The following is a 25,952-nucleotide window of genomic DNA, read 5'->3' on the forward strand; positions in this document are numbered from 1 at the left end:
AATTACCATTTTCATTTAATATGCTGAATACACGTTTGGTTTTCCTTTAAAAGGATAATGAACATTTAACAATATCCTTCGGTTGGAAAACTATGGCAAAACAAAAATAATTGGTCATAAAACAGAAACCAGTGGTGGAAATGGGGGGGAACCCACAGGAACACGGCTCGGGAGTGAACTTGCTCGTGTTCAAAAACGTTCGGCATTCAGTTTGCCCCTGGACCTACCAGGGTTCCCCTAGTGAATTCATTCCATTTTCACCAATGGACAGAACCATTTCAAATGTACATGTGGAGACATACATTGACATCTAATACAGATAAAAACTATGAGGTTATTACAGAGCTAATATAATTTAAGTAGATACTTTGAATATTCTGTATTCTGAAGTCTGAATATGTGTAAGAAAACAAAGTTGTTGAATACAATAGAAAAATAAAATTGGTCACATTTTGTGTCCGTAATTGAAAGTAATACAAATTCTACAATCATTAAGAGTGCATGAGGATGGCAGATTTAAAAGACGCTTAACTACAGGGAAATTCAATATGAATTCAGTAGCAAAGAACACTTTTTTTTATCTAACGACAAAATGTCATGAAATGTGTGATAAAGCAATGGGAATGGCTATTTTACACATACGATTGAAACAAGAAGTTGGGATCAGATGGTCATACAATGAACAGCATATAAACCTAGTAATAATAATCAAGTTAGGCCGACATCACATGTATGTTTTCAAATTCCACCTTAAAAATGCACTTAAAGGAGCACTTGAATGAAAGTCTGTGACAAAATTCTTCACCTGATGTCTTGTCCCATTAACCGCATTCTGTCAACTACATATGTATGGGTGTGTCATTGGTGTGCACGCTCAGACACCCCATCACTCTGGGACGTATTAACCAATCCAAAGGACGAGAAGGCAGGACAACAGCTTTAACCTAATCCAAGATGGCGGCTTGCGGCTGCTTAATTAGATGACATTTTCCATTCTTACTGAGATAAAGATAACCGTTCCATTCAGAAATCGGGTTTCAAATGTATTTTGCATTATGAAAAGTGCAGACTACCGTGTTGATAGCCTGGAGATTGTTGGTTTGCATGGTAGTTAGGGTCTCATCTCTGCCTAGGAAGCATTTTGAATCCAGCTGTAATTCACTGCGTGTCCACAGGAGGCACATACTGTACATTGCAAAATGCACCTTTAATACCACAACTATCAGTGTCATCAACGAACGCACAAGGGAATGGCGTTTCCAAAGTGCTTAAACATGGCTGTGTAAAAATAAAAAAATGCATTACTCTGTTAAGGTGAGGTCTGACACTGGGCATAAGTGGAGTTATACCTTCTCCACCACACCTTGTGCAGTATTGACATATGCACACGACACGCACTCAGTATTTTTTTACTAAAGCATACCGAATGACTGTTTAGCTAAAGCAGTGACAACTAAATGTTTCATGTCAATGTTTCACGAGGAACATATTAACAACCAAGGTCAAGGACACACAATGATGGATTCAATGAAAACAGGTTCCATTTGTTAATGGAGGGTAAATTGGTTTTGTTGAGAAGCTGAAAAATAGATTGACCAAAATGTCCTCTTTGATGGATTGATTAATGTTACTGATTGGCCGAGTTACATCACCTTTCTGAGGGATCATACAGGGCAACATTGAAAACTAGCAGTGATGTGGATCTCAAGACCTGGAGTTGATGAAGGGTGATAGTAGGCCCATATTTTTAAAATTAAGGCATAATGTTGTGACAAATACACAAATAAGAGCGTGATGACATCCAGACAGCTCTCACGTATGCAGAAAATGCATTCAGATAGCAAACATTAACAGCCGTTGCAGATGTCATGACAAGACCTGGAAAGAAATTCTAAAGTATTACTTTCTTCTACAATTCCGTTCCTCTTTGCAATCCACTTCACTTTCAGCAGTAGAGGAAAGAGAGAAGATAAGGAGAGAAGAAAAAGAGACATACATACTTGTGTCTTGAACATTAGTAAAGCCGTCAAAGGTTCCTGAACTTAGGCTGATCACAGATGTCAGATTCTCAAAAAAAAAAAAAAGTTTCTCTCACCATTAAGTTCACGCCCTCACATACTGCCAAGTACCTGGACCACAAAACATCAAACTGCAAGATGTGTGCAGTATGTCACAAAACAAATGACACACAGACTCCGAAAGACTCCTAAGTGAACTGACACACAGACTGTTGCCAGGTGGCTGAGGAGTCTTAAATGTTTCAAAATGTCTCTTCCAAACCCTGGCTATGTCAGAAGCGAGAGATTGAGGCAGAGGAGGAATATCTTGGAGGCCTCTTAAGCAGGAAGAAGTGGAGGCATTTCCCAGAGGCGCCCCCACTGATTGGCTACATCGAAGGCCCAGGGTTCACGGATTGTCTGCGAGAACGCCCAGAGATTATGGATTGGCTTAGGGGTGGGCCCCAGGGGATAACCGATTGGCTAGGAGGTAACCCCAGGGGCTCACTGATTGGCTGAGAGCAGACCCTGGCGCTGGGCGTGCTCCAGGATGGCGTTGTGGCAGAAGTAGTACTGGTCTGGGGTCTGGATGCTGAAGGCGCGCTGGGTTCTCATGCGCCGCACCGTCTGACGCACGTTCAGCGTCCCCACGTCCTGCAGCTGGGACAGACATATGTCCAGGGCGCAGAACGTGCCTAGGGAGGAGACGGGAGATGAGATCAGATGGGGTTCAGAAGAAGTAAGATACCAGATGGGGATGTCTATGACGTCTTTATGGAGGCGATGCCTATGGTCTTTTTGAACAATCAAGGTGACATCTATGGCTTCTATATGTGATTACGGTGACATCTATGGCTTCTATATGTGATTAAGGTGACATCTATGGCTGCTATATGTGATTACGGTGACATCTATGGCTGCTATATGTGATTAAGGTGACATCTATGGCTGCTACACATGTAGGAGGTGATTCCTATGGTCATACGTGATTAAGGTGACATCCATGGCCTCTAAATATGAAGGGCTTTTGCCGTTTTACATTATGGAGGTGTTACCTATGGCCTTTTTACAATATGGACTTTTTACAGGGGGTGCCTTTGGCCTCATTACAGTAGGAACTCAGAAAAACTAAGACTTCAGGAATGGAGGCAATTCGGAACACCGATTTATTTTACATTTACTTAAATGTAAACAATTTACTTAAATTTTTACATTTACTTAAAAAAAAAGTTTTACATGTGCATATGTCAAAAGTTGTACATAAAAGCATTATGTACATGTATTTTCTAACCAAATTACAGATACTCAGCACAAGAAAGCAATGAAACAGAATCATTTTCCAATGCTAGTCTTTACAACTTTCCTTGAATAAATTCCATGTTCCACATGTGAGCATGTTATTCATGCTCCCTGAGACACATTTCTTTAAAAAAAAAAAAAGAATTAAGTTCTGGTTTTGCCCATTTGGTTGACCTGTCAGTCTGGTACTCTGAGGTCCTACTGTATATTACAAAAGGCATTACAGAGGTGACACCTCTTTAAAACAACATAAGTGACTCCTATAACTGTACTGTACGTAGGCTGCTGGCTGAATTGAACTGAATTCTGGATTGGCGTTGTGTGACATCCAATCAGGTGATGACTGCAACGCCTTGCATACCTTCACCCATGTTATCTAGCACAAACCATACCTTCACCCATGTTATCTAGCACAAACCATACCTTCACCATGTTACCTACCATACCTTCACCATGTTACCTACCATACCTCCACCATGTTACCTACCATACCTTCACCATGTTGCCTACCATACCTCCACCATGTTACCTACCATACCTCCACCATGTTACCTACCATACCTTCACCATGTTACCTACCATACCTTCACCATGTTACCTACCATACCTTCACCATGTTATCTACCATACCTCCACCATGTTATCTACCATACCTCCACCTATGTTGCCTAGCATAAACCATTTCAAAAGCTAAATTAGGGAGCGAGTGTCAGGCAAGGTGTCGCGAGTCCAAACATAATCAATTTGCATGCAGTCAGCTATCATTAACGCAGTGTCAGAACTTGAGTTCCCACAGTGAGTTTTAGCACAACAAGATATTGACGATTGACAGCTGTACAATAGTAACATGCTTTGAGTTCTTAACGGTCATCGCATACAAAGCGCTTAACAACTCTAAAACAGGCACCCACCACCCAAGTGAGAGAACTGCAGAGACACAGTACTGATCGGAGTCAAATGAAAATGTAAATCATGTAAAATCGGCAGGCCCTTTGAATGGCCCTGTTTTGACTTGGCCTCGCAGACAACGAATGCCTCACCTGTTCTGCCGATCCCTGCGCTACAGTGGACCACCAGGGGGGGCCCCAGAGGGTGACTCCTCCACTGGGGCCCCAGGGCCTTCACCGCCCTCTTCTGCTGCCTCTTCACAGCTCCCAGGAAGTCGATGAGTGTAACGGCCGAGGTGGGCACACCGTAGTCCGGCCAGTTCAGGTACTGGAAGTGGGTCACCTGTCTTTGTTCACAGGTCTGATTGGATAGGCAACAGAACGGGTGGTTAGAGACGCGCTGAACCTGGTGAGAAGTGACTGCTGTTTGCAGATGATTTGTAACAGTTTTCAAACACCTGTAGTATTTATTAAGTATTCATAAAACATTAACATTAAGAATCATAACAGTCTACTCAGATTGACATACTCTTACATAAGTCATTTATGTACTGTTATGCAGAACTCTGAATTGTCTAAGCTTTTTCTGGAATACCCCGGCCTCTAAATGAAAAGCCCCATCCTTAGATATGGGCATGTGGCATTTCATTTGCTGGTGTAAATTTGTCTAATCTAACTAATTCTTAATTGCCATCAAGTCATGTTTTATTATGCATATGCATGCATTATAAGGTATAAACAAATTAACAAATATTTTTCAGTTTACTGAAGTATCACACAATGTTTTATGAAAACACAATAATTTATACAAAGGTATGATGACTTTCAATTTCCAATAGGGCCCCGACCCAATAATCTTTAATAATATTGAGTAATGGTTGATTAGTGCCCATAACCATGAATAAACTGCAGTCCGGTAAGTATGACGTTGTGTCATGATGTTCATGCAATCTAACACACAATAATACACATGAACGACAGTGGTTAGTATCTTTCATTGACGACCTGTTACACACAAGAAGATGCCAGCTGGGGAGTGAACAGTAAAGTAAGGTATGGGCCATGAAGGACAAGAAACTCAAGTAATTTCCAATCCAAATAAACAAAATTGAAAACCATACCTCTTTACTAACGTGAACTGGTATCCTTACAAATAATTTATGAATAATAACACACGTTCATGGTGCAATGATACTTTGTGGTGAAACACAAAACAATTAGGATCACTAACTACAACAGCAGTCCTTAAAAACCATGATTTTATGTCATGGTAAACAGTGATATAAGCCACCTTGTTTCAGCAACATTAACTAACATCCTTATAAGTCACTTAACTCTGCATTTATTAATATCTGTATTAACACACACATAAGTAATGCTCTGTAGATGCATTAACTACTCATTAATTCATTAACATATCCTTATTGTAAAGTGTCACCATATTTAACTAGTTGTTGTACCTCAGTGTTGTGAAGCTCCAGGGTGGTCTGGTTGTAGTGGGAGTGGTTGTCCACTCTCTGGTTGACGACAGCCATGTGACCGTACACCTCCTGACCCCCCTCCTCCAGAGGCCAGTATTGACCACACTTCTTACGACCCCCCTCGTCCGTCCTGGAACACACACATCAACACTGAGGGTGGTATTGACAATCGTTCTTGAACTCGATGAGCCTATTGGAATTGCCCTGATAATCAACAAAACTGAAGTGGAAAACATTCATTTCAGAGTCATTATGTGTAATTGACCTTGAGGTTATATTGATATGCTGCATCATGTCACAATTATAAAGATTGTCCAAAATAAGTTTTCAAAAGCAAAATCATTGCAGGAGAGAACATGTGCTTAATAGAAAACCTTGTTCAACAGTCTCACATAAAAATAATAATAATCAAGCATTACTTAAGCAGGGTTGCCAACGCTCATGCACTGACTGTGTCACGATTCAAGATTCACCAACAAGTCAAATGGCACGCATTTACTACGATACTCACAATTGATATATATACACTATGATTCATTAAATTAATCTCTGGCCTGCAATTCGCAATTCGAGTTGCATACCTCTCTGGGTTATTTTCTGGCTAAACCTGCGTTCCTTGTGCATGCCGTGCACGACGTAGCATGCACATGGCTGGTGGATATTTCGAATTCACCTCTTTCACCACCATTTGCACCTCAGCGTGGACCTGAATGTAGCGGATGGAAGCCATTTCAAAGGGACTAGCTACTGAAGGGAATTCATCTGAGGTTTGGTAATGACAGGAACATATTTTAGCAATTTCCTTCTGCTACTTCTGATCATGACTCATGACAATATACCTAGGATTGCTGGAAATAAGATTTATTACGGCAAAACCATTTCTGGGGGAGGGCCCACAGACAGGGTTTTTGTATCCGCGCAAAAAAAATATCAACAAATCTCACTCTCACCCACTCTTGAAAGTTGGCAGCCCTGCTTAACCATCTCCTTCATATCCTTAACAAAGACTGGACAAATATGCAAGAGCAAGAACCTTGTTGTCATGACGATGACGAGCACGTTTTGCTCCCAGACCATTCTCCAGAAATCACCGTAGGTTTTCTCCAGTGGTCCTGTTGGACAACAGATTGATAGAGGAGAAACAAATAGGAGGTTGGAGAACCAAGCGACGACATCTTCCAAATGAATAAATCTCTCACCAAAATGACAGAACTGCTTAGACGCCCCCCTCTAAATAGTGAAGCTTGCGTGTGAAATATCATAGGGGGTTATATTTGTACCTTGAGTACCAATGTATGCATTCTTCTGTTTATAGCCATCCATAAAGCTGGCATTGATGTAGTCTGATCTCTGTGGGAGAAAACAGCACTTTATCACAAAGACTCAGAGACGACGGCCCTCTGACACCAGAGCTGAACAGGGCCAATAAAGGCAATGAACTGGAATAAATGCAAATAGAATTAAAGGTTTATCATAATTACAAAATGAGTTAGTTTAGTTATACTTTCAAACAGCTTTAAATAAGCATGTATTGTCCCATAAACAAGCAAGGCCATGGTAGTTTCAGGGATACGGAAAGGCTGGTCGGTAATAAAGATACAAACCTCGTTTCTTCTGGCTTTCAGGCGAACTCTTGTTTGGTCGAGGCACAGTACGTCTCCATAGCGATTCCTCTCCTGGTTGTATGCAGTTCTATACAGATGTGAACACACTTACAATGAGCCAATAGTTATTCTTCAACACTCAAATGCAGATTTGACTAATTTTCTGAAGTTTACATCTTATAATTTAATGGGGAATAGAATTTTAAAAAAAAGAACGGTACAGAACAGTAAATTAAGGCTAAGAAAATAGATAATAGACCAAACATAAATGTTGAGGCAACATCTCACATTAAGGTATATTTTGGGGGGGTTTGTAAAGTGTTTATAGACAGTTAACTATTAGTTTATTGTTATTGAATCTGTTTTAAGCAGTTGTACCACAATTATTCAAATGCAGTTATCATCATTTTGGTAGCTGGGGGTACTAAGAAGTGGTTTGCTCTAATGTTCAGAGGATTTGAGCGAGCCACTTAGTACCCGAGTGATGATAAACCAACTGTCTATAACAATAACCGGTTAACTGTCTATAAACTAACTATAAACACTTTGCAAACCCCAAATAGTCTATGTGTAACAAATGTTGACAACAAGCACAGTAACGTTCCAGTTCACAGTTCCTTGTTGCAAATAAGATGGACATTGCTTTTATCCCCTAATTGAATATATGATTTCCCAATTAACATTGAAGTTACCAATGCCAAAAATGGAGAATTCTACACAGATGTCCCTATTTTCGTATGTTATTCCTTGTCCTGGAAACAGTTTGTGTGAGTCTACCACTGCTCATCTCTGAGGCAAGAACCCCAAAAGATTAAATAAACTCACACAAACTGTTTCCAGGCCATGGAATAACAACTTTCAACACCATATACATGTGTGCCATCTTCACACACAACGACCCAGTGAAAAGCATCTACTCACAGGGCGCAGTGGAAGGTTCCGGGCGGCACCTCCTTGCGGATCTCCTCATACTCCTGGTGGATGCCTGAGCAGTGGACCATGCCCAGGTGGGCCAGGAGCTCCTGCAGACGCATGGCCTCGGGCCCGGGGGTGTGGACCGAAGTGTCCTCCAGCGGGATGCCCACCAGCTCGTCCACAGGGTCCACGTGTCCGTTCTGGCCCGCCAGGAGCTGCTGGTTCCAGCCGTGGGCGTCCAGGGGCAGCAGGCCCCCCAGGTGCTCAGGGAGGCAGTCCCGGGGGAGGTGCTGCCGGAGGTCCACCATCTTCACCATCTGAACCTGCAGAGTGGGCAGAGGGAGGGAGGATGGCAGTACAGTAGGTCAGTGCTTAACTCACTAATTGGCAAAGAATTCCAGAACACTCACCACCTAGAGTGCCAAGTGTTTGTGGTATTTACAGTACTTTGATTGGCTACAAAATAAAGCATTATAATTGTATTTATTTTTGGTACATAAAGTCACCCTTGGCACTCTAGAATGTAGACAATTGGGGGTGACTTTATTTGTGGGGGTACTGCGACAGCAGTAAAAGGTAGACCTTTTAAACAGTTTTGTTTAGAAGAGGGTACATTCTCATTAGGAAGTATAGACATCATCGCTGGAGCATATATGGTGTGGCCAGAGGATGAATTAATTCAAAATATTACACTTTTCTAGCATTACCTTTTGTGTCGAGCTGTTACATCCTTTGGTGACACCTTTTAAATGAGAATGCAAAAATTATACCTTTTTAAGAAACTATGAAACCCAATGGGAGAAGAACCTAGTAAGTTCAAATAGAAAGCTGCAGAATCACCACATGGCCCCAAATGGGGCTATCTATTGACAGGGTAGATTTTATACATTTTTTTTTTGGGCAGGATGAGCCTCCCATCTTTCTCACGTTCCTTTCTCTCTGTAGCAACTAGAGGGTGTAAAACTCTTCATCAAGAGTCCACTAAACTTGAGGCCATCGCCATGATGGCAGCACAAGATGGTTTACATACTAGCTATAAGACATAGGCCAGTAATAGGTAGGATCAGTCAAACTTTTGAAGAGTCTGCCTCTTTTGCAGCACATGAGCATGATGAAGCTTGACATAGGCCTCTTTTGTCACTGTGAGCAATGTAATGCATGATGGGAGATGAAGGAGAAACTGAACTGGAACCCGAAAGTTCACCGTGCACATGTCAGGTGATATATACTTTGTCATGATATGGTTTAATGTCCGAGACAGGTGTGCCCACATGAAATTAGTTTCATATTGCGATCTAAGTATTCTTTATGACGCGTTTGGAAAAGTATATTCTTGCTATTTACTATCCTTACTATCCAGCAATGTGGCACAATGACGTATTGTGTCACAATTTGTTGAATTCACTGACGGACTACTTGAAAGTTAGATAACCGTTAAAAAATATATTTTTCTCACTTTTTAACATAGACATCATGGAAACTACATGGATTTACTCCTGTTTGAAGTTGTTTTATTGAATTTAAAAGACTTAAAGGCTGTTCACACATTTTTATTTTTTATTTTTACATTTTTCATTAAATATATATTTTTAAAGGGAAAAATCGCCCTGCTTTTAGTTTTTTTCTTTGGTGTGACATGGTGTCCTTTGGGGTGATGCTTATAAAATGAGGGGGAAAAAAGTGCAAAGACCAATAATAAAATAGCTGTAGAGTAAGTGGCAGGTACCGTCATCATACCACACAAGTAAATTCATGGATTTTTAACAATGTGCAAATCGCAGCAACTCAAAATGCAATGGGGAGACACCCGGGTCTCACCATTATAACAGAAAATTCTGTCTTATTTCACTTGATAATCAAAAGACAGTAAATTATGTAGAAACAGGAGTAGTCAAGGATGAATATAAACAAGTTTGTTATAAAAATTTGATTTGATATGTTACATATTCTTCTACGTTACATATTCTTCTGTTCCGCTGGACAAATTCAAGGCACTGATGCATTAAAAGTTTCATAAAATTGGACTGAAACCTCAAATCCAAGATTACAACATATTTGGTTGAGAACTTCAGACTAAATGTAATGTAACTACCGAGGACTAGAGTGTGACTCCTGTGCTCTACCTTGGGTGGTCCTCTCCTGGTCAGAGGCAGTGACCTGCACTCACCCTCACCCTCACCAGCACTCACCCTCAGCAGTACTCACCCTCTCCCTCACCCTCACCAGCACTCACCCTCACCAGCACTCACCCTCACCCTCAGCAGCACTCACCCTCACCAGCACTCACCCTCACCAGCACTCACCCTCACTCTCAGCAGCACTCACCCTCACCCTCTCCCTCAGCAGCACTCACCCTCACCCTCACCAGCACTCACCCTCTCCCTCAGCAGCACTCACCCTCACCCTCACCAGCACTCACCCTCACCAGCACTCACCCTCTCCCTCAGCAGCACTCACCCTCACCCTCTCCCTCAGCAGCACTCACCCTCAGTTTCTCTTCCACTCACCCTCACCCTCTCCCTCAGCAGCACTCACCCTCAACCTCACCCTCTCCCTCAGCAGCACTCACCCTCACCCTCTCCCTCAGCAGCACTCACCCTCAGTTTCTCATCCACTCACCCTCTCCCTCAGTTTCTCCTTCAGCAGCAGGCTCAGCAGGTTGTAGGGCACTCTGAACCAGACGGGGGCGCCCACGATCAAAACCTTCTTCAGCCTGGCAGGGAAGGCCCCCTGGTGGAGATAAACGCTTTATGACACTCTTTCCACATCCTGGGGTACAATTTACAAATACATCGTCATGGTTCTTTCTTCCACTTGTGTAATAACACAAACCACTCAAAATACAGTCATTACAGTATTACTACACAGACATAGGGGCAACCTAATGTAAAGTATTACTGTCTTGGTCAGACTTGGCCATGTTCCATGATTATATGCAAATCATTACAAATTATTTATTTGAATTCTTAAAAAAAAGAAAGAAAAGTGTAACACATCCAACTGCAGAAGCTTGAGGGTTTCAGTGAAATGCATTTCATAGGAATTGAATTTTTCTAAATCCATTACAGATGATATTTCTGACCACATATGGGCTTTATACTGGCAAAGTGAAGCTACAATTAGTATTGATTTCCACATGGCTGACAAGTACCTGCTCAAGCATTATGGACAACAAACAAAACGACGAAATGCTACTCCAACACGATCCTACCTTCAGTAAGTTGAGGATCTTCTTGCTGAGGTCCAGCTCAAAGTTGGTGTAGTTAGAGCCCGCCATGTCGTAAATGAACACCAGGCCGTTTCTCTGAGTCTCAAAGCTGAGGACACAGAGATAGGAAAGAAAGGTCACTTAAAAGGTGCCATACATGTCCGCTATATGTCCACTATGGAGGTAGTGAGTGTCAAAGGGTCCCTGAAATTGGATCTCATTTGACAGGAGAGGGCACACAGAAGAGTGGCATGAGCTACAGAAATTACATATGCATAAATTCATGATACAAAATGTACATTTGAGCCATTCAAAGTTAAATCATCACTCAGTTCCCTGGAACCCAATACTTCCAAAGAGCTTTCTCTGAATGAAAATAAAAAAAAATGGAAAAATTGTTCATTTTAGAGGATTGGGACAGCGCCTCACCTCTCCACGGCTCGGTCCAGGAGGTAGAAGAGAGCCTGCAGGACCACGTGGTTCCCAGTCTTGTTGGGGTGGTGGAGCTTGGCGGTGTACAAGGCAATGGACGCGCCCGTGGGGTCCCGTACGCTCTGGTAGGACAGAGACAGGGGAAAACTAGTTCCTTCATCATTTTCTTTCAACATCCACTGCATCAATCTAAAACTTTCATCACCTTCCACATACGACAGCACATTTTAGGATAAGATTGATCAGGATAATCAATTGAACACTGATTTCTGTGTTTTACCCTTTTTGTCTATGGAATTGGAACAAATTATACACTGATGGAGGGACACAGGGCTGCCCCACTGAAGACAATGCAATGAAATATGCTTCAACAAAATATCAAAAAAAAGGGGGGGGGATTGACCGGATGGGGACAGATTGGTTAAAACACAGAAGCATTGACAGCAGTGACCACAAGGGGGCACCTGGGTTCAAATCCAGATCATATACAAAGGGCACCGCCTCACGTTTCTGAAGGAGTGTCTATCAGACGAGGGGTATGAGTGTCTCATCAAAGAACCATTTCTAAAACTAAAGTCTACTACTAAATACCAGATAGAACATTAAAAAAAAAAGTTTTGCACTGTGAGAACACATCTAGCCCTAACCCTGAAATATACCACAAGTTTTAGCTGAATAGGGTCCAAATTTAACTGAAACAAAGACCATAATATTATGTGTTCACACAAGCATCTATTAAGATCATCTACTAAGATGAGTGAGTGACCATTTTTATTCCCCCATGCAGGCATCCATTAAGATGAGTGACTATTTTGATTTGATGCGTTTTTCCCACCCCAAAACTAAAGGCAATAATAGAGGCATCTCTTGGCACCACTCCTTGTAAGCGAATAGCCCATTTTTTTCCTAGAACTGTGACTAAAAATACCCCCGGGCAGGATATGGAGCCTGAAGCGGTGGAAGTCTAGTGTAAAGAGAAAGGCCATCTAAATTGATGTGTCAGTGGCGTGACAATGGGGGAGGGAGGTTTGTGACAGTCAGCTGTCATGGCTCTCACCAATAAACTTGAGCCTAATCCTGCTGGAGACCGTCAACCAGACCCCACGCCATCTTCCCCCAAAAACTCAGACGACTTGACGAAGATTGTAGCTTTTCTTGTATATATGTGACACATCATGGAACTGTGATGATTGTGTAGATTGTGTAGTTTATATATTGACATTGTAACACTGTAAAATCAATATAATATGAAGTAATAAAAAAATAAACCTGTACATGTGCTTGATATAGTTTACCGGGGCAGGGTTTCCAATTTTGGAACTATTCCATTATTTCAATTGTACCAGACAAGCTCACTGAAGTGCACTCACAGTATGACTGGACAAAAAAAATCCAATTTTCAATCCAGGTCTGACTCACGCAGCATAGAGCAGCCCACAGCTCCATAAATCATAGAGCCGTAAAAAAACCCGGAAGAAACTAAAAGGTAAGAGAGTACTTCCTCCTTTCCTGGTCCAGATGAGAGAGAGCTCCCTAGGTTCCTCCTAATGGGATGGGAGTGGGGAGCTGTGTCAGGACTGACGGTCTCCCTGTCAGAAAGAGCCGGTCGGCCGGGAGGCTGGGCCCGTCATGCTGACTGATAGCCCCGAGTCAGAGAAATTGACATCTGCTTCTGCATAGTTAACATCTGCGGTGCAATGCTGTTCCTTGAGTGTAGCTGGTTCTTGACTTCACTTTGTGTTTTGCGGAAATCTTTTTTGTCTGAACAGTCTCTATCCTTTATCTTTTGTATTATTTTGACCTAAGAGGCCAGGTGGGTGGAATTGAGCCAATCAGTGACTGAAACACACACACACACACACACACACACACACTCACCAGCACTGTGAATTTCCCGCTGAGCAGTTCCGAGCGTAGAGGTTCCTCCTGGGGCTGGAGTTTGACGATGCCCTCTTTCAGACGGGTCTCCTGGGCACACAAGGTAACAGTGAGAGGGCCGTATGCCCCTGAGGCCTACATGTACTCTCTAATACAATCATCCACCAGGGGTAGACCCATGTGGCCATTCCATTTCTTTCCTTCATCTGCACTGACTAAGGGTGAAGGCAATATGAAGGAAGCCTATTAACTGGCTTTCTTAGCAGACTCTAGATTTTATATAAATTCAGGTAAAATTAGGGAGAAACGGAAATACGGAAAAGAGGTGAGGTATAGCCCTATTTTTCTCCTAGAGTGCTTTTACAAAAAGCTATTTGTTTTCCAACGGGGCTCACATACTGACAGACGACAAACACAAAATACAGCGATCCGTTTCCCTTATCAGTTTTTTTTTTCTTTTTCGTATCGCTGAAGTAAAAAGTTGGGGAGAGGTTTCTACTTTTGATGGGGCAGTAGTATCGGGAACCATACCTCCACTACACATTTGAGTTGGATGAGTTGGATGCATATCTGAACACTAGTCGTGTCATCCATCGTGGTCTGGACGAGACCTTATGCATTACGTACAGTGCCTTCGGAAAGTATTCAAACCCTTTCACTTTTTCCACATTGTGTTGTGTTATAGACTCAATTTAAAATAGATTAAATTAAAAGAATTTGCCATCAATCCACACACATTCCCCAGAATGACAAAGCGAAAACAGGTTTAGAAATTTCAGTAAATCTATTCAAATTGAAATACCTCATGTACATAAGTATTCAGACCCTTTGCTATGACACTGTTAAAATTAGCTAAAATGCAAAAATGTCATCAACAAATCACTATACAATAAGTTGAATTGAGTCCATCTTAATGCAAGGATAATAGTTCATGTAATTTTGGAATTAATATCTTTGTTTTTATAGGGTCTCTGATTTACATAGGAATCAATTACATACTGTGTGCATCAGGTTGTCATTACAATCTGAGCAAATGGAGAGGAACAAAACTGCTCAGGAATGCGACCCTGAGGCCTGGGGAGACTTATAAAAATCTACAAAGTTGAATGGTGGAGAGGAAAAAGCACAGTCGATGGGACAACATCATCTTAGTCATTCTACTAAATTGGTCTATAACCAAGTGTCCAAGAAGTATCCCTTAATGAAAAATATTTTCTCATATATCCATAATTGTGTTTGCAACAATGAATTCAACTTAGAGTGATTTTCTCATTTTAAGAGTGTCATAGCAAAGGGTCTTAATACTTAATACAGAGGTATTTCTGTATTTCAATTTGAATACATTTTCTGACATTTCAAAAAAACGTGTTTTCGCTTTGTCATTCTGGGGAATGTGTGTGGATTGATGGCAAATTCTTTTAATCTAATTCATTTTAAATTGAGTCTAACACAACAAAATGTGGAAAAAGTGAAAGGGTGTCAATACTTTCCGAAGGCACCTGTATCTTGCTTAAATTTGATAAGAGGACCTAAGGCCGTACACTTTCAATGTGTGCAAACCACACATACTTTTAATTCAAGGTGGGGGTAAAAACGTGAGCGTCAAAAGCACTTTCCACTCAGACTCAAAACGGTTGATACATTCAGAATGTAGGTATATTTATGCAGGCCACACATTCACCACTCCAATAATAAGAACCTTTGCGATAAAGCTACTTAATGTGGACGGCAACATCCGGCCATGTCCTGCTGCTAGTAAGTCATTAGAGTGAGAACAAGGCATTTGGGAACTTTCCATTTGCAACTGTGGACTGGAGCGGGTACGTCTGATTTGGTGTGAGATTACAGAGATGGTAGGTTAATGATGCACAGTTCCAAAACCCCTACATTCCAAAATAAATGGTCTCAGACTTTGCTTCAAAATGAGGGAATGATATTAAAAAGGTGCACTACGGAGCATTTTACCAATCATTTTGCATCCGTTATTTTTGAAGAATTATAACTTGAAATACCTGAAACAGGTGAGTGCATCCTTCTTCAATCACAATCCCGACAACATTATTTGCAAGGACATGAAATAGTTGTATTGTTTAAAATGTTCTATTTTCTTGAACTAGAGCCAACGGCAAATCAGGAAGATGAATTTAGAGCCAATTACATGTGGAAATGCTGCATAATACATTTATAATAAAAAAGTCAACCAAACATAAGTCAACCTAAGGGAAAACCTGGCAATGTTGTTATTTTCCCAGAGCTTGTTGACAGGTAAATCTCTCTGCCCCAGTGACAGCAGAAAGCATGTGTGTAGGGGAGGTAGTGTGTGAGGTAGTATGTGATTGTGTGTGTGTGTGTGTGTGAACTTGATTTTCAAGTACTTCTGCTTTGACCATTTAGTTTTTGGCTCAGCATTCGTCCAGGGCTTCTTAAACACTGTGTACAATGAAAAAGAAGACCTGTGTTGTGATGCTGCCATCTCACAACCATTCATGTGCACACGCACACGAGCACACACACTTACCCTGTAGCTATGGAAGAGCTCAATAGCTCGGAGGACGTCAAACTTCCGAGCCATGAGGAACTTGACTGCCACTTCCCAGGACAGGGGAGAGACTCCATGCTGAGTGGTCCACTTATTGATTTCCTCCAGAAACTGCTTGGTAGCCTAAAAAACACAGAGATGTGGTCACACACCATGTACTCCACGAAGATAATAACAGAGATGAGGGGAAGTGAAACTAGGGTTCAACATCCTATGAGGAAGTGGTGTATGGCTTTTACCATGAGATAGCATTTCATGTAACACAACAGGCATGTAGGTTTATTGCAGACAGCGTGCTGGGAGAGAAAAGGTCACTCCTTGTGGAAACACATACAGCTGTATGAAATGTGATATGATATTGACGCCGACACTGACGGAGGCCTCGGCCAAAACGTCTGTCTCTCTTCTTTCCCTGAATATAATAAATACTAAATGACACATCTTAGATTTCTCTTTTGAGTGCAGGCCAGCTACACCTTTTTGGAATGATATTCAAGTAAAAACACAACAAATTAATGTTGTTAAACTTGAAGGTTTAATAGTTGCACTTCTTTATCAAATGTATTCATTTCAAGACAGCGATGGGGACCGATTCTTGTCCTCCAGTTTTGTTTTGCTGAAAATAAAGTGAAACGTGAATTACTTTTAGATCATTGAAATGTTGGTTACTTTTTGGTTATAAAAACAATAATTGATGGAATTGTGATTAAATTGTTTAATTGCATTGTCCAATTGTTGCAATTGTTCAATTGTTTGTGACATTGTCTGCTGTATGACCTCATGCACTAATTCACATCATCAATCATGTCAGTTATGTCTTTATCATGGTTAAGACTGTTCAGTTGGAGTATCAGCCAGCCCTATCTACAGTAATGTTTACATGGATCCGTTTCCTCGAGGAAGTGAAATCATGCAAATACAATACAGCAGTGTGACATACAAAGTATGTGTGTGGTGATACTGACATATATTCGGAGGCTTTCATTTACAACATGTCCTTAAATAAAATGTTGTAAAATTGTACATTAAAAAGGTATACTTTTTGAGGTTTGTAAAGCATTTACAATGAGTTCATAGACAATTGACTAATAGTTTACAGATTGTTTTTGAATAATTACAAATAGTTTTTAGCCAGTTATTAAAGTGTTAATCAGGTACTGGGGGCACTAAAAATGGCTTGCTCGAATCCTGTGTGCAACAAATCATCTCATATTGCCTCATCGTATTTCATATGTTCTGCTGTTCAATGGACATTTTAGTGCAGGATACTGTATATACCCATTAATTCTCGAAGAATGACTTTGATACCCTCTAAACTTACTCTGAACAAAAATCCTCAATTCTAAAATGCCTTATAATGTCTTCATGGATAGTATAATGTACAGTATAATGCCATATGGCATAATACTTATTTCATGTTGATGTTAATGTGCAGTTATTGGTGTCTCTATTAAACATTTTATTGCGTCAAATCAAAGTTTATTTATCAAGTACACAATATACTGGATACATTCTGCATGGCACAACACCTGAAAGTGGAATTTTACCCAATAATCTTATGAATTTGTTGTTTTCATTAGTTAATAGTAGACACGTTCACAAAAAAATTGCTTTATAAAACAATCTCTGATTTAAGATATCTCACTTTGTATACTTTGATCAGTCCATGATGTTCCAAATTGCCCATTTGAGTAAATTCCTACAACTCCCAAGATTCCTCCCACGCGAGGTCCTGTTGAACAGCTCTAGAGTGAGCGTCTGCTGCTCTCTGGGAATCACTGCCGTAGTAGAGCAGGGTCAAAGGGCCAAAACTCTCGTGTGACGTATTTTAATGCGGTATGACACTTTTTTTAGGAAGTAAACACAGACCTCGCGTTTCCATTTTATTATACAGCTGCAGGCGAAACGGTGATAGTTAGAGACTACGCATCATGGATTGACCAAATATACATGAAAATGAATTGAGTAAACTTCTCCTTTAAAAATGTACTTAAAATGTGCTATGAAGAGGGTCATCACAGAAAGAGGTACCTAAAACTCATGGGCTCTACACCCAAAAGGTATATGTTGATATATGATTATATGTTTGTACAGAGTTAACTAAAAGGTATTTCTTAATGTACAGTGTTAACTAAAAGGTATACGTTAATGTACAGAGTTACCTAAAAGGTGGTACAAACTATGACAATAAACACAGCGCTTGGTATAATGCTTACACTGCAGGGAACACAGACTGGCAGTTGAAGAGCTTGGACAGCTGTTGGTAAATGATGTTATGATCCTAGATTGCACCAAGAGCACTATTCATAGTTTCTATAAAAACAGTGCCCTCTGGGGATTTCTAGTCAGGTTATAGAGAGACTAATTGGATGTAGACTTCTCGCAAATGCAGGCATGTAATGCATCAGGGGAGGCTGGTGGAGGCAGAAATCGTAAGATGGGCTTATTGTAATGCATGGCACAGAATAAGGAATGGTATTGCTCATTCTGTTCCATGCATTACAATGACCCCATCCTGCGATTTCTACCTCCACCAGCCTCCCCTGGTATGCACGCACCCACTCAACCCACCATTGTTGATATAAAGAAATGCTATCTTGATACATCCTACATCCATTAGCTGGAGGAAGACAGCATGACTGGCGGTCTTAACTGCACCCCTAGCCCCATTTGGCCCGATGAGGAAGCCTCCTCAATTTCCTGTCCCCCTATGCATGCCACCTCTCTGACCCGTGTGAAGCCAGCAACATGAACAAATCACTTCTGGGAATCCTTCTAATTTGTTTACATTTCATTGTTTGTCAAACTTTTAGCAAGAGCACCAAAAAACAAGCAACGCGGCGGGAATCAAGGTGAGATGACTTTTCAGTTATACCACTGATTGACTTGCTGCTACTGCTGCATGACAGAATGCAGTTGTTTTAATCACCTCAGGTTTCTCAGCATTCCACTTAGTTGTTTATAAACAAGCGTTTATGGTATATATCACCCACATTTCTACATTATATATTTGTTTCCTTACCTTGTCAGCAGTCTATGGATTTGTTTGTGTAGCCACTGCCAAATTCCGCTAATGTTAGAATGTTCTAACCAAAAACCAATGAAAGTCAATAAACATGTTATAAATGCTATGCCCCAATCATCTCTGTCATTTAAATAAAGTCGTTGAGTCTTTTCATTTTTACCAATTCAATATCATTTTGGGTTCATTTCAGTTGTAAAACTGCGCTCGCCTCTTCACTTTCACACAAAGGAAAATGTTTAATTTCTTAAAAGCTTTAACAACAACCCACAAGTCTACGTTTCAGCTTGTAAAGAGAACCAATTCAAGCGCGATCACCCTGCATGTCCTCCTTAAAGGGCTTCCTGCCATTTTTTCTTCCTTGGAGAGTCAGCCAGGCAGCACCAGCGAGCTGTCACAGAAGACAGAGGGGGTAATGAAAGCTCATGCTCAGAGCAAAGAGTTCCGTTTCTCCAGCCAGTGTGAGAGAAGAGAGGAAGTCAACTCTGGAAGCCCGCGGCTCTTAAGGAATACAAAAAGCTCACTGATGAGCTGAGCTTAAACACAGGATGCCACTGTCTCTCCTCTGCAAAGCCTTAGCTTTCAAAGACAAACTGGTGCGTGTCAGGGCTCCTGAGCTATTCAAATGACTACAAAAAGCTCAGAAAGCAAACTAATTACACGATAATTGTATTATTGCTACGCTGTTTTTTTCTCTTTTTTTTCTTCTTCTGAGTATCTTTCAGTTCCTTTAAGTGATAAATAATAACATTGAATTGAATAGGCAGAAACAATACTGATCCGGTCCTTTCAGTCATCTTGACCACAGGTGGCGTTCTCTGTTTTCAAAGATTGTGGTACTATTATAAAATATCAGATAAGTCTACACATTTGAATCCACTAGAAACAGGGCCACTGACAGCATTTTCAGATGTTTGCTTTGTATTACCTCAAGAGCCCAACAAAATAGATCTACTTAAACTGAAGGAAGGTTCACAAAAGAAGTGAAGGAAACTTGAAGCTGAGCCACAAGTAGGACCGATTACTGACCTTCAAGTTAAAGGTGCAGTGGGCTGTGGTCTGTGGTAGCAAAGGAATAAATCACATGAGGTTATGATAATATAATTGTATTAACGTCATGTTGGATCTGGAAAGCTGCTTGTTTGCAGTGTCCGGTCCAGCCACCTTCAGTCTCTTCCTGTTTCATGACTAGTTCTCAACACAAACAATATAACACCACTTAACATTTCATTAGAATGTCACCATCTCGACCTCTGAAGGGGACACAAGAAAAACATGCCTCATTTAATGCCCCGTTAAAATGATGCTACTTTTATGTTCTTGGTTATGTAATGACAACCTGATCCACACAGTGTGTAATTGATTCCTATGCAAATCAGAGACCCTATAAAAACAAAGATATTAATTCCAAAATTACATTAACTATTATCCTTGCATTAAGATGGACTCAATTCAACTTACTGAGTGATTTGTTGATGACATTTTTGCATTTTAGCTAATTTGTCATAGCAAAGGGTCTGAATACTTATGTACATGAGGTATTTCTGTATTTCAAGTTTAATAAATGTACTGACATTTTTAAAAACCTGTTTTCGCTTTGTCATTCTGGGGTATTGTGTGTGGATTGATGGCAAATTCTTTTAATTTAATCAATTTTAAATTGAGTTTATAACACAACAAAATGTGGAAAAAGTGAAGAGGTCTGAATATTTTCCGAAGGCACTGTCTCTTCGAGGAATTCAACATGCCTTTCCTCAGTGGCAATTCTGCACTGTGCCAAAATCACAACAAACTAGTCTATCACAGAAGCCTTTTCAATGCTCAATTCTCAAGTTCTCGTCACAACCCCCCAGTAGAAATCTGAACAAGACTGCCTTTTCTTGGAACAGGTCACAGCTTACCCATATCCACTGTTGCCTCTCCTTAAAAGGCTAAGATACCGTGGAGGGAGGAGAACAGCTGTCAGACGAATGACATCAGAAACCTTTTACTGTACCTGACAAGACTCATGAGCAGGAAGTTATCTTTGGCTCAAAATGAGAGGGGAGACCGCCGATGTGCAGCAATAGCGACCAGTGTGTCAATATCAAGCGGGTAGGGATGAGACACTAAACATGCCAACACAAGTCTGAAAGAGATATGCAGGCTAAACCATCAATATGAGCTCATATGACATCACATTTGTCATACTGCGCATTCTATTCAGCTGCCGACCGTCAAGGTCATGGGTTAGGCCTAATGTTTGTTGTGACTAATGAGCTGACAGCTCAACTGGAGAGAGCATCGCCGACACCATGCGTGCCAGTGTGTGCCAAGGACAATGGCTTTTCCACAGTCACTCCCGGGCTTCAACGGTGCTTATTTCAGGCCTTTTCGGTGCTTATATAACCCCTATGTGCTGTCCTCATTGGGCCACATGGGGCTAGGGGCGCAGTTAAGACCAAAGGCAGGATGTTCTTAACACCCAAGTTCTTTAGTTGGCTAGCGAACATGGTGGGCGGCTAGCATAAAGCAAGTTATAGCTAGTTGTAGCAACACAATCTAATCATTTGAAGAGCGCAAAGTGCTCAAAAGTGACCTGAGCTTGTCGGGTCGGTGGAGGCAATTTGACAGTGTCTCCTTTACAGTTCGCCATCCCACTAAACTGCAGAATGTAAACAAACTGTGTGAAAAGAAATCATACTTGGGGCAGGATTTGAGTGCCCAGCTGTGGAAATTCAAAACAGCCTTGTTCAACTAGACTCGGCTACTATTTAACCAGAGCAATACAAGCATGTCACTTTGGTTTAGCTGACTCCATTTACATTTTCCATTAACATGCTTCCTGTCACGACCTGATAACAATCGAATCTGGCCATCTCACATTTACACCTTGCATTAAACACGCGTCCTATATTTGTCATCTGTGCTGTATTGTGATTTCATTACAATAATGATTCCCATGGCTCGAGGCCATGTGCCCCATTGACATAAGGTTTGGCAGAATGTGGTGAATGTTCTGTGTCCGGTCTGCATTTACAGTTGTCTACAATGCACTCTTGTTTTGAAGACGGGATTGCAATCTGATGACTATGCATCTGTTTTACCATTTACACACATCTGTTGATGTGGACACAATCAGAATGTGCAAGATACAGGACACATATTAATGCAAGGTGTAAACGGAGTCTCTGAGAGACCCAATTGTCTACAAACAAATCTGTGACAACAGAATGACAAAAGACTAGATTAAAAAAAAAAAAAAAAAAAAATCTTAAATGCATATTATTTGAGATGGCTTGAAAATGTTGTCAGCAAATAAATCACAGAAAAAAGGTTTGGTGAAAAAGAACCGTTAGCTTGAGAGAGAAACAACATGAAAGCCCAAAGCTGGGTAATCAACGCCTACAGCCATTCAATATTTCCACAAGATCAGCAGATTAACCATCAGGAGGAGACATGAAAACCTTTATTGCAATGTGCCTACTAAAAAATATTTTCAACGGAATTATTATTTTTTTGCAATCATGTAGTACACTCAACTCAATACTAAACAGGAAGTCAAATCTCTCTTTCTCTCCCCCCCTCTCTCTCCCCCCTGCTACTCCAGACACAGCCACACTGGGGATCTAATAACCTGGCCCATACACTTCCACAATAGCTGGGCCCAGGGAGGAAATGAAGTGCTTTATAAGGCTGCTGCTGGCCAGATGAGCCATGGTTGGGGAAAGGGGATTAGGAGTCAGAGAGTGTATAGATGGAACCTCATTAGAACAGGCTGAAAAAAGGCTATCGGGGACAGATAAACATCAATTTATTTCCTCCCTCTCTCTCTCTCTCTAAGAAACTTATGTGAAAGATGCTTTTCAGCAGCCTTTGACTACAGCCTGAGTGAAAGGAGGGCTTCAAGGCCACTATGAGCAGTATCAATGACTGGACTCAACAGTGCTTCGTCATTTACAACTCTGTCTTTTTCTGAACCCCCTGGATTAGGGATAGTCGTTTTTGTCGTTTGCTGGTCGCATCCAAAGGATGAACTCAATAGGACTTTGTCACGCTTAAATTGAGGATACCTGAATTGTTTGTACTCATCAACAATTGTGTGTGACATTTTTTTACTCCAGCATTTCGAAGTAAGGTGAATTGAATCATGTATTTGTGTTCATACTGTATTGTTACAGTCCTGAGTATTACACCACATGTTTATAAGCATTGGATGACTTTCAAAATAGAACACACAGACTTAAAGTACAATATTAGTATGCTGTTGATGCATTTTCATAAGCAGTGAATAATGATTATAACAAGGATGATATATAACTGGCTTCAGTTTCCTGCGTTAGGCCTTTGACAGCAGCTTATGGGATGTGTTGAGCACATCTGAAATCGCAGTTGTGTTTTTTTGTTCTTGGCTTTAAAACCGGAATGATCGCACTGTACTGCATGTAAACATCCTTCAATTCAGATTGTAACCCCCCCCCCCCCCCCCCCACCCCCATCCCCACATTAGAGATTCCTTACGGAAATAAAACAGTCTTATCACTATAGGCCGTAAAATAACCCCACGAACTTCAGCTCAGTTCATGTTTCAGACTAGCTAGCGACGTCAAGGTACGACGTAGACAATGAATAAGGCCGATGCGAGCCTGAAACTCGTACGATATTGCGTTCGGAAACTGTGTGATGGTGATGAGGATTTCGCAAGAATGTACAACGAATTACACAAACACTGGGATAGGCTACTCGTTATCTAGGCTACCGTTTTACTTCAACTGCGCAAAGATAAAGTTAATCATTACCTGTTCTTCTTCGGCTGACAAACTGGCTGCCATTCTCCACTTTGTGTTGGAGGTATTTGAACACCTTTACCCGTACCCTGGGTCGGCTTTTACCTTAGCAGAAAAGTGACGGGTTTCTTTTCTTGAAGGTAAATGACGACGACGTGGTTAGAGCTTTACCGTGCTGGTCGTGTACCTCGGGCGGTTAGGTTTGACGAAGGTTACTGGCATTTTAGTAAGCTATAAAACACTCCACATTTGCTATTTCTGTTAGAATGTTTCCTGTTTTTCTTGAATGGCCTGCCTTGATGGGGCAGAGTGAGAAATTATCTGGAATCTTCCATCCAAATACTCATGCAGCACATGAGGAAAATCGCTGGTGTTGTTTCAAATGGGTTGGAGAACTGAAGAAAAGAACCCGTCAACGGCCGCGCATCTCTCTGTAACGAGTCGCTGTTGAAAGTAATGGACCCGTATTTGTTTTTAATGCTCATCCACTTATGCTTAGAACAAGTTCAAGTATTACTGTCCAGTGGTTTGCAATATTCTATCTGCGTCGCTCAATGAAGCACAGACACATCCAGCCAGCCACTGTGATCCCACCCCCTGGTGGCTACAAGTAGAAATGACACAACTCACACGACCTCTTTCTTTCATTCATAAAAATGGCAAACAGGAAAATCACCATTTTGTTTCACACACACACACACACACACACACCTTGACGGAATCCAATGTGTGAATCAATTCACAAGACCTGAGTCAATGAAACCTGTTGCATGATGGGAATCATTTTTGTTCGATTTGCTAAAACATTTCGTCTGCTGGAGATATACGAGATCGAGGTTCACGCAGTTTTTAGAGCGAGGCGCTGTGGAGCCCCACAATAACTCCTCACAGACTGCATGATGCAGCCATTGACCGTGTTTGAGATGATCAATTTTGAGCAGTTGCTGACCAGCATTGATCACCGCATTTCAATACCAAATCAAATCAAATTTTAATGGCCATTTATACAATATACAGGATACCATGTAATGAAATGCTTTACGGTAAGCAACTCCTCAACAACACAACAATCAAACAATATCAATATCAATTTCCAGTGCAGTGTCATAATAATAACAAAATTAGGAAATAATAATAATAGCAAAACAATGGCAATTGTTAGTGCGGGTCTGGATGCACCAGTAACACTTCCCAGATGGAAGGAGAGAGAACAGGGCGTGGCTGGGATGGCAGCTGGCAAATGTCCTAAATGGCTGGGAGCTCACGGCCTGTGGTGAACTGGGCCGTTTTCACCACTCTCTGTAGAGCCTTACAGTCTAGGGTGATGATACCGCCGTACCAGGCGGTGATACAGCCGGTCAGGATACTCTCTGTGGTGCATCTGTAAAAATTTGATCTGGGGGGTACATGGCAAATTTCCTCAGCCACCTGAAAAAAACAGGCGCTGATGCACCGTGTTGATCACAGAATGAGTGTGGTATGACCATGGTGCATACCTTTTGCATGATGGGGATAAAATCAGTCCCACTTGCTCAACAAATGTGGCTGTTTGAGATTTACGAGTCGGGAGATCAAGGCTTACAGTTTTTAGAGCAAGGTGCTGTGGAGCCCTGCAGTTACTTCTCACAGACTGCATGATGCAGCAATCGCCTTCTGCATGATCAGTCATGAATGTGTTCTTGACACGTGTACCTGAATCAGGCAAAGCCCTATATGCTGGTATGTGTAGACTGTGGTAGGATACAAATCATTATGGTATTTGACTTTTTATTGAGGTTTCAATTGCAGCCATATTGTAACTGCCATTTTGTCAAGCCATGTAGTCAGTCACTTCATTGTCCAACTAGAGACTGCACAGACACAGTGCCCTCGCCTGTAGGCCCCAGCCTTGCCTTGCCTGAATTCTAGTTGGGTTAAATGTTAA

General features: G+C 41.3%; 1 protein-coding gene across 1 annotated transcript; it reads right to left on the minus strand.

Moving 5' to 3' along the window:
• Positions 1–24,579, minus strand: ptpn9a (protein tyrosine phosphatase non-receptor type 9a). The gene is made up of 13 exons (XM_083666932.1): positions 24,041–24,579; positions 16,220–16,363; positions 13,702–13,791; positions 11,821–11,945; positions 11,395–11,500; positions 10,803–10,913; positions 8,190–8,506; positions 7,269–7,356; positions 6,945–7,014; positions 6,698–6,776; positions 5,644–5,794; positions 4,337–4,544; positions 1–2,692 (listed from the first exon to the last, which is right to left on the minus strand). Exons 1-13 carry the CDS (start codon positions 24,071–24,073, stop codon positions 2,502–2,504), a joined length of 1,713 nt encoding a protein of 570 aa, XP_083523058.1. The 5' UTR covers positions 24,074–24,579; the 3' UTR covers positions 1–2,501.
• Positions 24,580–25,952: the final 1,373 nt, after the last annotated feature.

This window comes from Argentina silus (assembly GCF_951799395.1).
Source record: "Argentina silus genome assembly, chromosome: 3".
In the NCBI taxonomy this organism is placed as follows: domain Eukaryota; kingdom Metazoa; phylum Chordata; class Actinopteri; order Argentiniformes; family Argentinidae; genus Argentina; species Argentina silus.

What these genes read in the sequence shown, in the direction of transcription:
- ptpn9a (XM_083666932.1), bottom strand. Translation starts at nt 24,073, where the DNA reads ATGGCAGCCAGTTTGTCAGCCGAAGAAGAACAG. An exon ending in AGCTCTTCCATAGCTACAGG is followed by an intron (nt 13,792 to 16,219) that starts GTAAGTGTGTGT and finishes TTGTGTGCCCAG; the next exon opens with GAGACCCGTCTGAAAGAGGG. An exon ending in AGGAGAAACTGAGGGAGAGG is followed by an intron (nt 8,507 to 10,802) that starts GTGAGTGGATGA and finishes CCCACTCTGCAG; the next exon opens with GTTCAGATGGTGAAGATGGT.